The sequence below is a fragment of the Capricornis sumatraensis genome, chromosome 23, assembly GCF_032405125.1.
Source record: "Capricornis sumatraensis isolate serow.1 chromosome 23, serow.2, whole genome shotgun sequence".
Lineage (NCBI taxonomy): Eukaryota > Metazoa > Chordata > Mammalia > Artiodactyla > Bovidae > Capricornis > Capricornis sumatraensis.
The window spans coordinates 22,924,114-22,939,936 of NC_091091.1; the positions used below are offsets into that span (position 1 = coordinate 22,924,114).

Here is a 15,823-nt window from a genome sequence, read left to right on the forward strand (position 1 = left end):
ATTAATTAAAGGGGGAGGGGAGGGGATGGAGCAGAAGGGGAGGCAATAAGAGCTGGGGGAGCTGGAAGAGAGGTCCCACACCCCTGGTACCTGCGCACTGAGAGAAACCTACTCTATCCAGAACCCTGCACCCCCACAGCAGGTCTGAAGAGGCCCCATGGTACCCCAGCCTATTCCAAGGCTTCCCAGTGAGCCCTGGGATTCCTGATCCACCTGGATGGTCTGAGCCTGGAACTTGCAGCTGCAACTCTGAGAGACCCACATGGTCAGGAAGCCTTGGGTTGCCCTCCAACCAAAGGCACCAAAGAACCGAGACCCAGAGGAAAGAAGTTTCTGGACTGGTCCAATAAAGAGGGCAGCATAAGTAGCCAGAATGAGAGGCCTCAGTTATGATGGCTGGGCCAGATCTGACCTCAGGAGATCTGCTGCCTCTGGGCTTGGGCTCTGCTCAGGGTGGTGGGATGCTAATCTCACTGGTGCACCTCTGAGAACCCACCCCCCCACCCACACAGGCCAGTTCTCTTACCCATGCCGTGAATGACCTGCTCTACCCCTGCCATGGCACGACCTGGTCTTCCTTCCTCACAGGCTAGTCCTGACATACCACCTGCTGCTTCTCCTCCTGCCCAGAGTTCGAGTTCTGCTCCAACTAGAGTTCTGCTCTAGGTTTGTAGCGTCCCTTCCCCCACAATCAGTTCGTCTCCCTTTAGGCCTGGTCTCTCCAAGGTTGGCAGCCTCTCCCTGGACCTCGGTCTCCTGGGCTCTTTTGCAACATCTGAACTCAGCACCTTCTGCTCAGCACCTTCACAGCTTTCTAACTAAATATCCCAGAGTGAACACTTTGTTTCAGGCTGCAAATGACAACGCCAGCTTCGTGGTGTCCCACCCCACCCACCCCACACAACATACCCCCACCTTGGACCCTGGCAGTTGCTCTTTTCTTGCATCTCTGGAGTCTGGTACTCAGAACTAGAGCAGGCATCTCTGACCTGTCTCGCCTACACACCAATGCACACGGAAAGGTGCTTTTTAAAGGACTCACTGAATCCATTATTAGCTGCAGCCCTAGCAGAGTCATCATTTCTGACCCAGAGATGGCCTGGGGAAGTGTTACCATCAACTCCGATTAAGAGTCCATGACCAAGAGGCCCTAAGACCAGTTAAGAGCCTCTTCTTGCCCTTTTCCCTGTTTCTGTTCTCCCAGGAAAACCCCTCCAGTAACAGGTGTGGATCCTTAGGTGGAAGCGAAGATCCAATCAGAGCTGCTGCCTGATTCGCTGCGGGTCTCAGCCACTTGCCACCTGGGGCAGCGTAGGGGGAGGGGGCTGACTCTGGCAGGACCCATTCTCCAATACACGTTTTGAATTCAATTAAATAAATATTTCAGTCATTTAATAGCAGCTAGTATACAACCATCCTCCACTGACACCTGCCCTTGAAAGACCCGACCTCAAGTTCCAGTCCCTTCCCTCTCTGCCCCCAGTGCAGCGGAGCCCGACGGTCTAGCAGTCTTGCCCTGCAGCTGCTGGGGTCCCAGGAGTGCCTCTGCGGGATGAGAAAAGGCCCCCCACGCTCAGGAAACCCCACGACGGAATCCCAGTCTAGGCCACTCACCAGCCGAAGTGAGAGTGAAGAAGTCAGACACCACAGCTGAGTGGAATACAAAAATAGAGCCTCTCTTTTGTTTTAAAAAACAACAACAACAGAAAAAAAAACCCAACAGCAAACAATTATCCACAACTAGAGCCCGGGGCTCTCCCGGCTCCTCCCCAGCCTTCAGCAGCGCCAGACCTCGTCCTGCAAAGAGGAAACCTGGGCGGGGAGCGGCGGGGAGGGGCCGGCAGGGCCTATCGGGGCTCGGGGGCCCAAGTCCTCTGGCTGCCGCGCAGGCTGCGCGTGAAGGGCGGGTAGTTGAGGAACTCGAAGCGCAGGCTCTGCTCGGTGGTGTGGTGGCCGCGGGGCAGCCGCTTCATGAAGTGGACTTCGCGCTGGTGCTGCCGGGTCTTGGAGCCCTTGCGGGGTCGGCCCTTGCGCGTGAAGGCCATGTACCAGCCCTCATACTTGGCGTTCTGCAGGGCCGTGTAATTGTTCTCCAGCACGATCTCCGTGAACACGCAATCCTTGCCTTTGCCGTTGCTCTGCAGGGTGGGGGGCGGACACGGTGTCACCCGGCTCTGTCCGGAGCCCCCTCCCATCCTAGGCAGAGGGCAGGCGGCCCCAGACAGCAGGTGGGCACCCTAGCAGATGGCAGGGTGGGCACCCGCTCTCTAATCCCTCACAACTCACAGCCCACCCGGCAACTTCCTGTCCTCCTGGGTAGCAGTGACACATGGCTGTCTACAGAGGGGCTGGGCCCCAACACAGAGGGGCAGAGAGGGGGCCCAGCCCCTGCCCACCCTGGCCTCCTGCCCACCAGTCTGGCCCAAACTGCTAGCACCCGTTTCCCCAGCTGGCCCCCTCAGCCATCTCAGGATGCTAACCTGCAGCCCCAGGGCCACCACCCTATGCGGGAGGGAAGGCTGGTGAGGAGATGCGGAGCCCCAGGCCCCAGAAGCCAGGGAAGCGGGGAGCTCGAGGCTGGAGAGGAGCCGTGACTAATGGGGCCATTTCAGAGCTCGGCTGAGGGGCTGGGCCCTCGGCTTACTGAACATTCCAAATGCTGGTACCATGTAATTGGACATAATAGCAAAGCAATTTGGCGATTTGTTAAAAAGATATATGGAATTTACCGACACCCCCTCCCCAGCCCCTTCCCTAGCCTTCCTTCTTCCTTCTTTGCCTTTATAGCTTTTCATCTCTCAGTTACCTCCTCCCTCACCTCCTCCACGCCCCCCCCCCAATCATTAGGTAACCCCAAGGTGGCCCTCTGCCTCTCTGCCCACCTTGTTGGGATCCTGGAGGAGTTCAGCCAGCCCAGCCTGCTCCCCAGGCCCCAGCCAGTCTTTCCCTTCTTTCTAGGACCTCACCTTAGCAATCAATTTCCCCTTCTTGTTCATGCAAATGTAGAGGCCCGTCTCAGCTCCTCGAACTCGAACCCTGCTCCCGAAGGTGTCTGTCTCCACGATAAGCTTTGCTGTCAGGAAAGGTTGGGGTGGGGTGAGAGTGGTTATTGGCAGCTTCCTGACCTCCAATGCTCCATGTCCCTACCCCAGCTGGCCCATCCCAGAAGCAGATGATCCAAGGGCCAGATGCCCAGGCTGTGGGCTCCAGACACTAATATGCTGTGCAACCCTGGAAAGGTCAAGTCCCCTTTCTGGGCTTCAGGCCCCTCACCTGGGTTTACAGAGGGAGAATGGATGAGATCATGGTGTCTGAACTGGTTTATGCAAAGGGGTCTTAGAGCCATCAAACCGAAGACCGTCTTTTATAACCAGACAGTAATGACTTTCGTGTCGAGGCTTCAAGTAAAATTTAATTTGACTAGAATTCCACTACCAATCAAAAGATCTATGAGGATTCTTCCAACTCAAAATATTATATGCATGTGCCTCACAGGTTATTACAAACATCCAGGTGCAGTGGTGACCTCCACTCCTGAGGTCAAACATAAAAGCACTCTCTCTTGCTTCTTGATACCTGGGTTCCAACCCACAGCCTTGGCCACCCCTGGCGACACCCTCCACCTCAACCCACTCCACCCCACCCCATATCTCCTGCCCTCCACCCCGGCTCTGCTGAGAAGGTGACAGGGATGAGGGCAGCTCCCCCTCCACACACAGCCCATGGCCGGCTGCTTTCCTAGAAACTCAGACACCAGCTAGGAGGATACTCTCTCTTTGCCATACTTCCCAGTCACTCCAGACCCCAGCCCCAGTGTTCAGAAATCAGTAATTCAATAGTCTTTTCTCTTGCACCACCTCTAGCAGCACTGGGCTTCTTACCCCAGTGACCAAACATTTTCTGTAGCGGAGGAGAAGAGAAAATCATGTGTGCTTGATTCTCACTCAAGAGCCAGGAGACAGGGCGCTGAATCCTGTGCCTTCTTACCCCTTCCCTTAGACAGCCCACAGAAGCCCTGGCCCCTGCCCACTCTGTACAACTCCTCCCTTTGAGAGTGGGGACCAACTTAGCTGTTTGGGATGGCACCAAAGGGGCTGGGTCTCCTGCCCTCCCTCCTTTAGCCTTCTCCCTCCTTGAGAAAGAAGTCTGGGGACTCCCAGGGCTACCTCCCAGCTTATTCTGACAAGGTGGCACCTTCTCTGACCCTGAAACTAATGGGAGGTGATGGGCACAGGTCAGCAAGGCAGCCCTCACAGCCCAGCCTGTGACTGCCTGCCTCCCTTTGCAGAAGCATAGAGCTGGGACCCAGTAGCCAAGCCCCCAGTCTGGCTCCAAGTCAGCCAGGGAAATGCAGCTGCCACCTCCTCTCCCAACCAGTTCCTCTTGGATCCAGCCAGTCTGCCCATCCCTTTCCTGTTCTGCTTTTCAGGGCAAGGAGCAGCTATTTTTTAAGGGCCAAGAAGGACATCAACTGGAGAAGAGGGGGGTCTGCCAAACAAGGCAGACATGAATGGAGCCCTCTGTCCCTTCCTGGGACCCATAAGGAAGCCCCTGGGACTTCTCTGCCATTCTCCCCCAGATTCTACCTGTCCTGGCTATACACCCTAAGCCTCTGCTCTTGGGCCCTCCAGCTCCTGCTCCTGCCCACCAGGCAGGGACCAGGGAACCTGGGAAGCCTCCTATAACTGTAAGAAGAGAAGTGGGCATCAGACCTCTGATGTCTGAAGATGAATCCCCCCATGACCAGCTTAGCGTCTTCTTCGCTCCCCAAACCCCGAGGATGCTGGACCATTTGCTCCAATGGAGCAAACCCAGGAGGGGCCAGGCATTCATTCCCTTTCCTTGGAAGCTGAGAAGGGCAACGAGCAGCCAGTTTGAAGGGACAAAGGGGCGGCAGGCTGGCCCTGCCAGCCCAGCAGGGGAGCTCGGCCACCGGGCAGGCCACCCCCACCCCCACCCCCACTGCAGAAAGCCCCCACTCTCCTTCCTGGATGGAGCTGGGGAGCTGGGGCGGCAGTTTACAGCGGCTTTCCCGACCGGGCTTTTGGAAAGCTTAACATTTTCAAACCTATTCTTCCACCCCAGTGACAGATTTATCCCAGGAAAATTATGTCTCCTTCTCCAGCTTTGAAGGGAAGTCAGCTACGTCGATGCAGAAAAAATGCAGCGAGACATACTCGATCCCCCAAACTGGCTCGAGAAGAGGAGAAAGTATTCAGGAAATGTTAAAAAAGGTGAAAGTAAGAAGAGTTTTAATCGCTCTGCCAGACGCGGGGGTCTCTCCAGAGATTCATAGAGAACAATCTTGAACCTCTTTTTTAACATTTACAGACTTGCAACTCCTTTCAAACTCCACATCTGAAAAAAAAGGCTCGTTCTTTTTCTGTTTTATATCATTCTTCATTTTTCTTCTTAGCTCTTAAAATGCTTCACCTTTTTATTACATTTTAATAGAGTCTTCCCCTCTCCTTTCATGCTTGTTTAACTTGGTCATTATTTAAAGGTTTTTAAACTCACAATAATCGCTCTCTAAAAACAACACCAGCCGCCCAGAGGACTTGCTTTTCTCTTGGTACATCCAGGACTCTGGAAATTGGCCTTGTTTCAAGGCAGGAATATTGAATGTTTTAGAAATCAATCAGTCCTCAGCCTCTCCACCCCACAGTAGCTCCCTGTACTCACCACCCCACCGGGAGCCAGGAGCCCCGCTCTGACTGACCGCCTGGGTTCCTGGACAAGTGAAGTGGGGAAGGCCCCTTTCCTAGCCTAGTCCCCTTGTGTAATTGACCCTCCTGATCAAAGTATTTAAGGTTCGCAGTACACTGCTCCCCCCCCCCCAACCTGGGAGAGTTGAGGGGATTTCTCTCCCTTCTCTTTCCCACTCTCCTTTTGTGGGCCCTGGTGACATATCCTCTTTCAAGAGCTTCCCTTAAACCTGGGCCCCCTCCCCCTGAACCCTCTGCCTCCACCTGCAGTGAGGAGGGGTATGAGAGGGGGAGGTGGAAAGGGAGATTCCTGGATTCATTCATCTGCTGGGCAGGGAAAGGGCACCTATGGGCCAAGTACTCCCCAGGGTCCCTTCCCCAGCCCTCTCTTCTCCAGCTGACCCCCAAGATGTTTGTCGGCTTAACTCCTTCCCTTCTGAGCTGGGGAGCCTGCAGGCCTCAGCTCAGCGCGCAGATGCGACTGCTGGGTCCCGTCACAGCAGGCCAGCCTGGGGAGGAGGGGCGTGCTCCGCAGGCTACCTTAACCCCAGCGCAGTGCAGCTCCTTACCGAAGGGGTCCCCGTCTTCTGCCATGGCGTTGATGCGCTTGTTGGCCAGGACCTGCACGTGCTTCCCGCTGGTGCGGCTGTAGAGTTGGTAGGTCCGGATGAGACGGCGGCTGAGCTGATCTGTCACCAGGCTCTGCTCCCTCACATGCTGTGTAAAATTAGGTGAGGACTGAACAGTTACCTTTAGGAAATTGAAAAATACACAACACGCCATTATAATGCTACCCTGCCCAGGGGCCCGAGTGGCCCCCATCACCCGGCACCTCCCTCCACTGCCCCAGGCAGCCGGCAGGGGCTGGGGTCCCCCCAACATGCCAGTTCGGACCACCCCCACCCTACCCAGGAAAGTCGGACAGACCCAGTCTAGCATGGATGCGCCCGGGATGGGGAAGGATCTGGACCCACCTGTTGGGAAACACCCTGGGACTCCCGGCCAGCTCGGAACAGGGAAGCGAGCTCCCTGCCCAACGCAGGCCCCCCGCCCGGGCCTTCCTAGAAGAGCAGGGCGCTTTTAAGTCGGGAGGCAGCGCGGCCCGACCCCTGACATTTATAAAGACAAATTCACGGAGCAAATGTGGAGACCGCAGAAGACCCGGGCACCTGGTCTTTCGGCCAGACCCGCCGCAAGTCTCTCCAGAGAGCCGCGGAGAGGGTCCCTGAGGCCGTCACCGGACCTCTGACATCGAACGCCCCCTGCCCCGAATGCCCCCTTCCTCGGCGCGGCCGGGAGTGGCTGCCGCCGGGTTCCCCAACCACCCCCACCGGGCTGGGAGGCGTGGGAGACAGCGCCGGACTCCGAAACCTCGGGTTCTAGCCTCGCGCGGCTTACAGGCTGTGTGACCTGAGGCCGGCGCTACCTCTCTGGTCCTTAACCCCTCCTCGGGATAGTTAGGGGTTGCAGTTCTAAGATGCTTCCCAGCCCTTCCAGCCCGCCGCGCGGCCGCGGGATCGGTCCTCTTGCCCCCGCCTGCCCGACCTCGCCCCCCCGGCGTGCCCCGCCGGCCCCGGCGCAGTGCGCCTTACCTGGGCTTGGAGGCAGAGAACCAGCAAGTGCAACAGCCTGTGGGAGACAAAAGCGGGCGGGGAGAGAGGGGCGCGGGGTGAGCGGCGGGCGGGCCGGCGGGCGCGCGGCCGGGGGCGCGGGGCGGCGGTACTCACAGGCAGCTCAGCGCCGAGCGGGGGCTGCCCATGGCGCGCGGCCGGGGAGCACGCACAGCCCCGGCGGGATCTCGCCGGCTCGCGGGAGGCAGCGGACCGACGAGCCGAGGGCGGCGGCGGCGGAGGGGGGCTCGAGGGTGGCTCGAGGCCGGGAGCCGGGGCGATCGGGACGCGGCTCCGCGGGTCCCAGGGAATGTCGAGCTCGCCGCGCCGCGCCGAGTGCCTCTGCGCCGCAGCCGGAGCCGTTGGCCGCTGGCTGCTGAGGAGCCGGAGCGGGAGGGAGGGTAACGGGCCGGCAGGGGGGGTGGGTAAGTGGGAAGGGAGGGGGAGGGGTGGGGCGGGGGGCGCCGCACCGGGCGCGAGGGGGGAGCGCGGGGCGGGCGGCCGGAGCCCGCAGCCCCCGGCTGGGAGCGGGGGCCCGGACGCAGCCCGGGGCGGGGGCGGGGCGGACCGGGGCGGGGCGGTCGGAGGGTCGGGGATTGGGGGTCTGGGTGAGGGGAGGGGTCTGGGGACCTGCTGCAACGGGCGGGGGCGGCCTGTCTGGGCCCCTCTCCGCATCCCGGACTTGTCCCCTTGCGCGTTCTTGGCGTCCAGGCGCGCGGGGATGGGGGGCGCATCGGGCCGCCCACCCTGTGGAGTCCCGAGACCCTCTGCTGGGGCTTCCTGGACCCCCCGGGCGCCCGAGTGGGAAGGCGCCCGGTCTCCACCGTGGGACCCGGTCCGCTTAAGCCTCAAGCTAGACAGCGGCTCTCTGAGCCACCTACTGTGTGCTTTGTCTGTCTGGGGCTGCCGCCTGCAAGTAGCCTCTAACACTGGGGTGAACGCTTGTGCGCTTTCCTCTGGCAGTGCGTGCCTGTGCGACCGGGAGCCGACAGCCACCCCCATCTTTCTGCTGAGTACCCTGCCTTGCCGGTCTCTCCTGCATCGCTCAGTCACCAAGAAGGCCCTGAGATCGAGAAACATCTCCTTTCCTGCTTCCTGCCCTCATTATCACCATCACCCCTGCTCCTGTCCCTCCCGCCCCCAACACGATAGACTGAAGCCTGACTACACCACCCAAAAAGGAGAGAGCCCACCCATAGGGAAAACCCCAGTCACTGCCACCACCATGCCCTCCCCAAAGCGGCAGGCAGTGGGCACAAAAATAACCTCAGCTGCTTTTCCAGGAAAGAGGCTTAGATCCAGGTTGCCTAGTCTTTTTCGCTCAGACTCCCATTATTTGTGCACTGAACAGGTATTTACACACCTACTGTGTGCTAAACCTGGACTGGTGCTTTGTTAACCCTGGGGGAGGGGGAAGTATCAAAGAAGGTAGTGAGTTGTCTAAGCCTTTCCCAGCCGCCCATTGCTTCCTCCAGGGGCTTCAGGAACCCACGAGGTGTGGTGCTTCTTTGAGAGCAGCTTGGATGGGCAGAGATGCCCTGAGACGGAAAATTCTGGGGAGCAGGTGGAGCCACTGATGCTTTGCCCAGCTGCTGCCCTTGCCCAAGACCTCCCCTGCCCTACTGCCAGCCCCCATGTCCTTGGGGATTGGGCTGGAGGGGCTGGGGTGGCCTCAGGAAACCATGAGACCAGAGGCAGCACAGCCAAGTTCTTCCCCTTTCTTTGTGGCCTGCCTTGCCCACTCCCAGCCATAGTGCTAATACTGAGCAAGGTCTAGGTGGGGAAACAGAATCAGAAGACTTGTCCCAAGATCTCATCCCTCCCCAGAGAAGCAGACTCCCTGAGCTCACCTGTTACTCACTTGAGTCTGTTCCCTCCAGACCTCCAGGCAAGGACCGTATCTTACTAGCTCAGGAGAGCAGGGCAGGGTTCTGCAATTCTGCATTTAATGAATGAATAATGGGGAAACTGACTGAACATTTAGACCTCAGTGCAGGTGGGGCCTCCCCAGGGAGACTTACTTGCCTTCACCACCCTCCCAACAGATAAGAATCATAAACACCACCATTTATTGAGCACTTATATTTGCTAAAGGCTGTCTGCACCATCTCCTCTCAACCCCACTGGGAGTTGGGCACTGGGGGAAGACAGGTGAAGTGGGCTCCAGTACCCACAGCCTAGACCAGCATTTCTCCTTCATTTGAGCTCCTCTGTCAAGAAGTTGTTGGGTGTCACATTCCCAGGTACATTAATTCGGGCAGGCAAAATATTTACCATCTCAACCTCATGCCCTGCACATAGGAGGCCCTTGAATATGTTTATTATTTGTATGCATTAATAAATAAGTGGAGAGATGAGAGGCAGAGGATGAAAAGGGTCTTCTCACCAGGGACCAGCCCTCTGAAAACAGTCTGATGGGACCAGCAAGGAGCAGGACCCAAGCAGGGGTCAGGGCATCATCCAGCCCATCCTTAGCGTGTGTAGTCCTGGAGTCACAACCTGAGTCACTCTGGGCACCTGCCTTTGCCCAGAGTGGGGGGTGGAGACTATAGCACCTGGCTCAGACCAGAGTTCAACCCTGGTTTGGAGCCCCCAGAAGGTTCTGAAGATGTCGGGCTGAACCTCAATGATCTTAATCCACCCTCCTCACTCTCCCCCAGAGATGGGCCACCCCGGGCCTAAAGGTGTGGACCATCAATCAGGGTTTGAGTCCCACACCCTAACCTCTACCCCGGGGGCCTATACAGACCAGAATTCCTCTACATTTTGAGAACTTCCCCCAGCTGGGTCTTTGTCCACTTGAGGAGATTCTTCTCATATCCCCCAAAGTCCCTGTCTCTAGATGGGGGAGGGGGTGTCAATGGGACACCCCCGCATCAGGCGCCGGGTACGGCGAGGACACAGCCCCGTGAATGACAGATGTAAATACTCCATCGGGGCCCCAGCAGGCCGTTCTCTCCTCCCTTGCTCTTACTCGCCTCCCGGCAGGCTTGCTCCTTCCTTTATCTTATCAAAGCCCCGTAATTACAATTGCTATTTTGTTTCCTCAAATCTGCAATCAGAGCTCCCTGGCCCTGATGAGGGAGCGCCTGTCAACCTGATCGCTGAGTGACAGCCCGGCCACCTTTCCTGGCCGTCCCCACAACTCCTCAAACACAAATACACACACACAGAGTCACTCGCCTCCTGCAAACACAAACACACACCTCTCGCCAACACAAATAGCCCCTCTCTGCAAATACACCGTTCCAAGGGCCCAAACACACACGTTCAGCCTCTTTCCAAACGCATCGGTCGCCCCCCACCCACCTGCCCTGGCCCACCCTGGGCCCCTCAAATCCACACCAACCGGCGGGGGCCGCCTGCGCTCCAACACGCGCAGCCTGCGCCAGGCGTTCAAAGCGCCGCAGACCCTCCGCCGACTGTTCAAATGTAAATCGCAGAGACTGGGTTAAGCACTTTAGGCCCCGTCTGGTCGTCCCTCTTCGCCCCCCAAATACAGTCTTGCCCCTCCTCCAGCAGTCTGCAAACCCCGGCGTAAGCCCTCAGCGCTCAGAGACCTAAATGAATGGGGAACGCTCCTACTGTGCACTAAGAGGGCAGAAAGGGGGATCGAGGAGAGGCGAGGGAGGGGAGGGAGAAAAAACAATTCCCGGCTCAGTCCGCGGGCGCCCTGTCGGGTCGAGAAACTCCGGGACTAGGCGGATGTGGATTGGGCCCCCACCGCGGATTGGAGCACGCTTGGCGCCGGCCAAGGCCGCGGGCAGACCCGACAAGACACTAGAAAGGCTCACAATGAGCGATCAGCGGCGTCGAGGGGGGTAAATATTGGGGCGGGGCCACTTGCAGGGGGTAGAAGTGTCGGCTGGGAAGGATTCCCCGACTTTTTCCTACACTCAGCCAGGCTACCGTGCCTTCAACCGAACACGTGCCGAGGACTTTGGAGGCGATAGACGAGAGGAGGAAGGGAAGGGTTCTAACAGGAACCCTCCCAGTGAATGAATGAACGAACAAACGAATGAAGTCTGCCTTAGTCGCTCAGGCCACTGGTGGGGCATGTAGGCCCTTGCACCGCGGCGCCCGCCGAGAGCCGCTACAGAGGCGGCGCGGGAAGCTGCACTGCCACAAGCGGCTTCAACCTCGCCCACCAGAGGGCGCTAACTCCACCTTCTCCTCTATCTCCCGACCCCTTCCTTGCCTGTGGTTGGTGAATGGTCCCATTCTGGCTGCCCTCTCCATCCCAGTGTTCCAGGCGGAAGCACTTTAGGAAAGTCCTGCAGCAAAAAGAGAGGCCTGCGACCCTGATCACTGCGACGCAGAGAGGGATCATCTTCCTTTATCCTCAACTAGGAAAAAGGGAGGTTAAACACTGGACCTGTTTGCTCCTCACCACAGGGAGAAGGGGACCTCCTTTGGAGATGCGGTGAAAAGGGAGTGCTTTTCTGTGTTGTGGAAACACTCTTTCCAAACACCTGCTCCAATGCCAACCTCTTCTGGTTATCCAGGCACCCCTCCCACTTGTTCACTCATTTGCCCAGAAGCCAGTGTGGGAGGGAGTGGGCCTGGCCCCACCAGGCACTCTTCTGTGTCCCTCCTCAGCATGTCTGGCCCCAAGCTGTCTCAGGAGGTAACCTTTTTGTTTGTTTGTTTGTAGGGCACTGAGACCCCCTGCCCCATCAACACAGCTGCTGAACTACTGACCTCAGACTTGGTCATATACACACTCATGCTCACACCAGGTACATCCCTTTCTCTTGCTGGTACAGCAGCAGCCAATACCTAGAACCACCTGATTGCAGGCACCAGAGAACCACCCGCGCCCCCCACCCCCCAGACCAGGTGGAGGGCTAGGGGGCTGGAACCCTTTAGCCCAGAAGGCTGAATCCCAGGGGCTCCTCTCTGCCCCCATATGCCAGGCCACCCGGATTCTGGTTTCCCTGTCACCCAATCTGGCCAGCCCCCTCCATCTGGCCCCTGGAATCAGGTTTCTAAGGGTCCAGGCTGGCTCAGAGATGGCCTGCATGACTGGTAGGAGGAGCAAAGACTGGCCTCTACCTTACCCCTCACAGGTCCTCTTGGGGCCTGAGCCCCCTTCATGGGGCCAGGGATGCACATTCCTCAGGCCGCTTAAGCCCCCTTATCTGCCCCCCTGCCCATCAGCCTGAGTGGTGACAGAGGCCCAGACCCCTTGTTTAGATGTTGATAACCTCCTGGGATGGCCCTCCCCCACCAAGGGACTGGGAAGGGGCTTGGTGTTGGGAGGTCCTCATCTAGGAAGGCAGCTGGGGCCCAGAGCTGGGCTAGTCCCAGCGCTCTGGGAGTAGCAGGATCCCACATTTCCTCACCCTTCCCCAGGTCCAGGGCCACCCTCTGTGCTGCCACAGTGCCACCTGGTGGTCCCTAGGGGAATGCCACCCCAGGAGGGAAAGAAGCCACACAAATGAGTTACAAAAAAACCCCTCATCCACATTTTATTTCAACCTTTATCCAAAAATGTAAAAAACATTAAAAATGTGTAGTACTGAGCTTCAGATGCTGACCTCCAACCTCATAGGCAAGTGGGGAGAGAAGGTCAGGATAGGAGTTCAGAGTTCCTCCCACTCCTGGAGAAAAGGGAAGCTTGGGGTGAGGTACAGGATTAGAACACCAGGGTCCTTTGGAGAATGGGACCCCTGTTCTCCTTGCACCAGACCAAGACCCCCACCCCCACCCCCACCCCAACCCTCTTCAATGGAGAGATACAAAGTTCTTGAAACTTGTCCAGGAATCTGGTGTATGCGGCAGGCAGCTAGCTGACCTGAAGAGAGCAAACAAGGGGTCAGCATCGAGGTCCAAACATGTTCCTCCTGTCCCCTCCCAGGCCCCTCCAACTCACCAGGGAGGGTTAGAGCCTGCGCCCCAGCTTCTTGGCAGGAAGGATAGGACACAACTCAGCTTCCTCCTCCTCACTCCCGTCTTCTTCACTCTCTTCCCCAGAAAGATCATTGCTTATAGTAACTGGTACACAAGCAGTCAAGGGAGGAAGAGAAGTTAAAGCCACACCCCCTTCATACTTCATACATGTCGTTTATTAATGCCCTGTGGCTCTAGGCTTGCAGGGACTCTGACCTCCCAAAGCTTATTGCCTAGGTGGGAAAAACCTCAGATACTAAACTAGATAACAAAGAGTCAAAGGGCTTCCCTGGTGGCTCAGCCAGTAAAGAGTCTGCCTGCAATGCAGGAGACCTGGGTTTGATCCCTGGGTCGGGAAGATCCCCTGGAGAAGGAAATGACAACCCACTTTAGTATTCCTGCCTGAAGAATTCCATGGACAGAAGAGCCTGGTGGGCTACAGTCCATGGGGTCACAAAGAGTCGGACAGGACTGAGTGACTTTCACTTTCACAGGAGTCCACATTAGTGGAGCTGGATAAGCTGGGGTAGGTTCCGTGAAGAACAGCTAGAGTAGTAAAGTGGAGGGCACTGCATCCAGGGTCTGTATGGGAATTGCACTGGGAGATATGGCTGGGGTGGGGTAGGAGTCCAGATGGAAAGTCTACTGGAACCAAAGGAGAAAATTCTCACCAATCTGGTGCCGCCCAGTGATGCGCACAGGGCCAGAACCTGACTTCAAGCGGAAGGTTACAGGTGGTTGGAGCTGGAAGTCATCCAAACTGAGCTGGGAGGAAGACAAGGATGAAGGCCTGGCCCACTCCTAGCCCACCCCACCTTGTGAGAAGTCCTAAGTCCTCAATTCCTACCTCCCAGCCTCCCAAGGTATGGCCAGGGAACTCACCATGGGTTGGCAGGACAACTTGAGGTTGGCCACAGGGACTGCGATCTCCTGGTGGTCATGGTTCCGAGCCACGACTTCTACCACATTACACTCATCTTTGGCCCCCTCGGTGAGGCAGAGCTGGGAAGGTACACAGGGCCTCGGAGTCTCCCCAGTAAGGGTGGACACCACAAGTGGAAGCATCTACCCTACAACCTGCCCAGCCTCCGAGGTCCCTGGACTGCCTGGCCAGGGGAGCCCCATGTGGGGATTAAGCAGAGTAGATGACTCCCAGTAGAGCGGGGAAGGAGGATAGACAAGCGAGTAGAGCCTCATTAGGTCAGCCAATTTAACCTCCACTCCCCCTACCCCGCCCCTTACCATGGTCAAAGCCAGCACATGCTCCGCGTCATCCTCTTCCTCTACCTTGAAGGTGAAAGAGCGGGTGTGGCCTGAGAGCTCACAGCCTGGAAGAGGTTAACTGTGAGTATGCGTCAGTGTGCAGAGTGGTGGGGGAGGGCATTTCACCAAATCCCGTTCACCTGCAGCCATGACTAACCGGCCATTCACACGCCCACGTGTCAGGAACAACTGGAGCGCTCGGCCCGGGCCCACCCGGTACAACTAGGGCAGGGGCCTGGCTCTCCCCTCCAACTCCGGCTGCCGCGTGCGAGGGCCCCTCCGCCCCTACCCACGTCGTGCACGCGCCTGCATTCCCGTTCCTCAGCCCTGCTTCTGGCCCAGCACCACCCTCAGCCTCTCCTTTCTTCAATACCGAAGAAGAAACTGTCCATAGTGACCGGGGCCGGCACTTGCAGACTACCGACCCCCCCAGCTCGGACTCGGCTCTCCTGATCCAAAAACGTCAAGGCGGCCGCTCCGCCAGCTGCCATGCTGCTAGGGCCTTCTGCGGCTCCGCCTCCGACACGTACAAAGCCTGGGACTCGCCGCGGCTCCGGCCCCGCCTCTTAAAGGAGACGCTGGCGAGGCACCCTGGGTCCAGGGCTTCATCGCCCTATCTCCTTTAGTTCAGTCGTGTCCGACTCTTCGCGACCCCATGGACTGTAACAAGACAGGCTTCCCTGTCCATCACCAACTCCCCGGAGCCTACTCAGACTGCTGTCCATCGCGTCGGTGATGCCATCCAACCATCTTCTGAAGAAGTCTCGCATTATGTCGCGTCTGCTTTGCACATCTTTGCAGAGTGCAAAGCATCAGCTTGGCATTAATGTTAACGTCCTTGCTCACTTCAACGACCAAGACTTTCTTAGTGTCTCCTGCCTCCATTTCCTCTAGTCCTGCACTCCAAGTGATCACCTCACCCATCCCAAGCTAAGCTTTCGTTAAATACATGAAAATGCAACCTTCCCAATTCTCCCAGCAAAGGCGAGATATAGTGCATCGTTTTTCTTAAAAAAGCAAATACACTCAGATATACCGTCCCTCCAAAGGAACGGAGCATGAAGGAAGACTTTGAGCTCCTGTTACTTAGTACCCAAACCACTATCCACTTCCGGATATGCTTCCTGCTCTAAGGACCCTGCGGCTCACTATCCACATGGTTGTATACCTACACTGAACTTCAGATGCTGGCGCTTGCTAGCAGAGGAGATAGCCAAAGCGTGGGGCTAATTTGCTGCTTACAGTCCTGTCTCATAATTTGGGATCTGCCTTCAACTTTCACCTTTTGACCAAAGAATCAGGCAATTTTCCTTATTCTATTAGGTGGCGTGAACTCACTTAACTAGCTGCCTT

General features: G+C 57.4%; 2 protein-coding genes across 5 annotated transcripts; both read right to left on the reverse strand.

Moving 5' to 3' along the window:
• Positions 1-1,847: 1,847 nt before the first annotated feature.
• On the reverse strand, positions 1,848-7,464 carry FGF8 (fibroblast growth factor 8). 4 transcript variants are annotated; one of them, XM_068961572.1, is made up of 6 exons: positions 7,433-7,464; positions 7,298-7,334; positions 6,680-6,766; positions 6,275-6,422; positions 2,967-3,073; positions 1,848-2,138 (listed from the first exon to the last, which is right to left on the reverse strand). In XM_068961572.1, exons 1-6 carry the CDS (start codon positions 7,462-7,464, stop codon positions 1,848-1,850), a joined length of 702 nt encoding a protein of 233 aa, XP_068817673.1. The 4 variants fall into 4 exon arrangements, with proteins under 4 accessions (XP_068817673.1, XP_068817671.1, XP_068817675.1 ...); XM_068961570.1 differs by having other exon boundaries at positions 6,275-6,455; XM_068961574.1 differs by lacking the exon at positions 6,680-6,766.
• A 5,575-nt stretch (positions 7,465-13,039) lies between these two features.
• On the reverse strand, positions 13,040-14,964 carry NPM3 (nucleophosmin/nucleoplasmin 3). Its single transcript, XM_068961679.1, has 6 exons — positions 14,844-14,964; positions 14,450-14,535; positions 14,090-14,209; positions 13,879-13,972; positions 13,191-13,312; positions 13,040-13,112 (listed from the first exon to the last, which is right to left on the reverse strand). The coding sequence occupies exons 1-5, from the start codon at positions 14,959-14,961 to the stop codon at positions 13,200-13,202; spliced, it is 531 nt and encodes a 176-aa protein (XP_068817780.1). The 5' UTR covers positions 14,962-14,964; the 3' UTR covers positions 13,040-13,112; positions 13,191-13,199.
• Between the last annotated feature and the right edge of the window lie 859 nt (positions 14,965-15,823).

Coding starts and splice junctions, on each gene's coding strand:
- FGF8 (XM_068961570.1), bottom strand. CDS start 7,464: ATGGGCAGCCCCCGCTCGGCGCTGAGCTGCCT. Junction 7,335..7,432: donor CGCTCGGCGCTGAGCTGCCT/GTGAGTACCGCC, acceptor TGTCTCCCACAG/GCTGTTGCACTTGCTGGTTC. Junction 6,767..7,297: donor TTCTCTGCCTCCAAGCCCAG/GTAAGGCGCACT, acceptor CTGCTCTTCTAG/GAAGGCCCGGGCGGGGGGCC.
- NPM3 (XM_068961679.1), bottom strand. CDS start 14,961: ATGGCAGCTGGCGGAGCGGCCGCCTTGACGTTTTTGGATCAGGAGAGC. Junction 14,210..14,449: donor ATGTGCTGGCTTTGACCATG/GTAAGGGGCGGG, acceptor GTACCTTCCCAG/CTCTGCCTCACCGAGGGGGC. Junction 13,313..13,878: donor CACTGGGCGGCACCAGATTG/GTGAGAATTTTC, acceptor CTTGTGTACCAG/TTACTATAAGCAATGATCTT.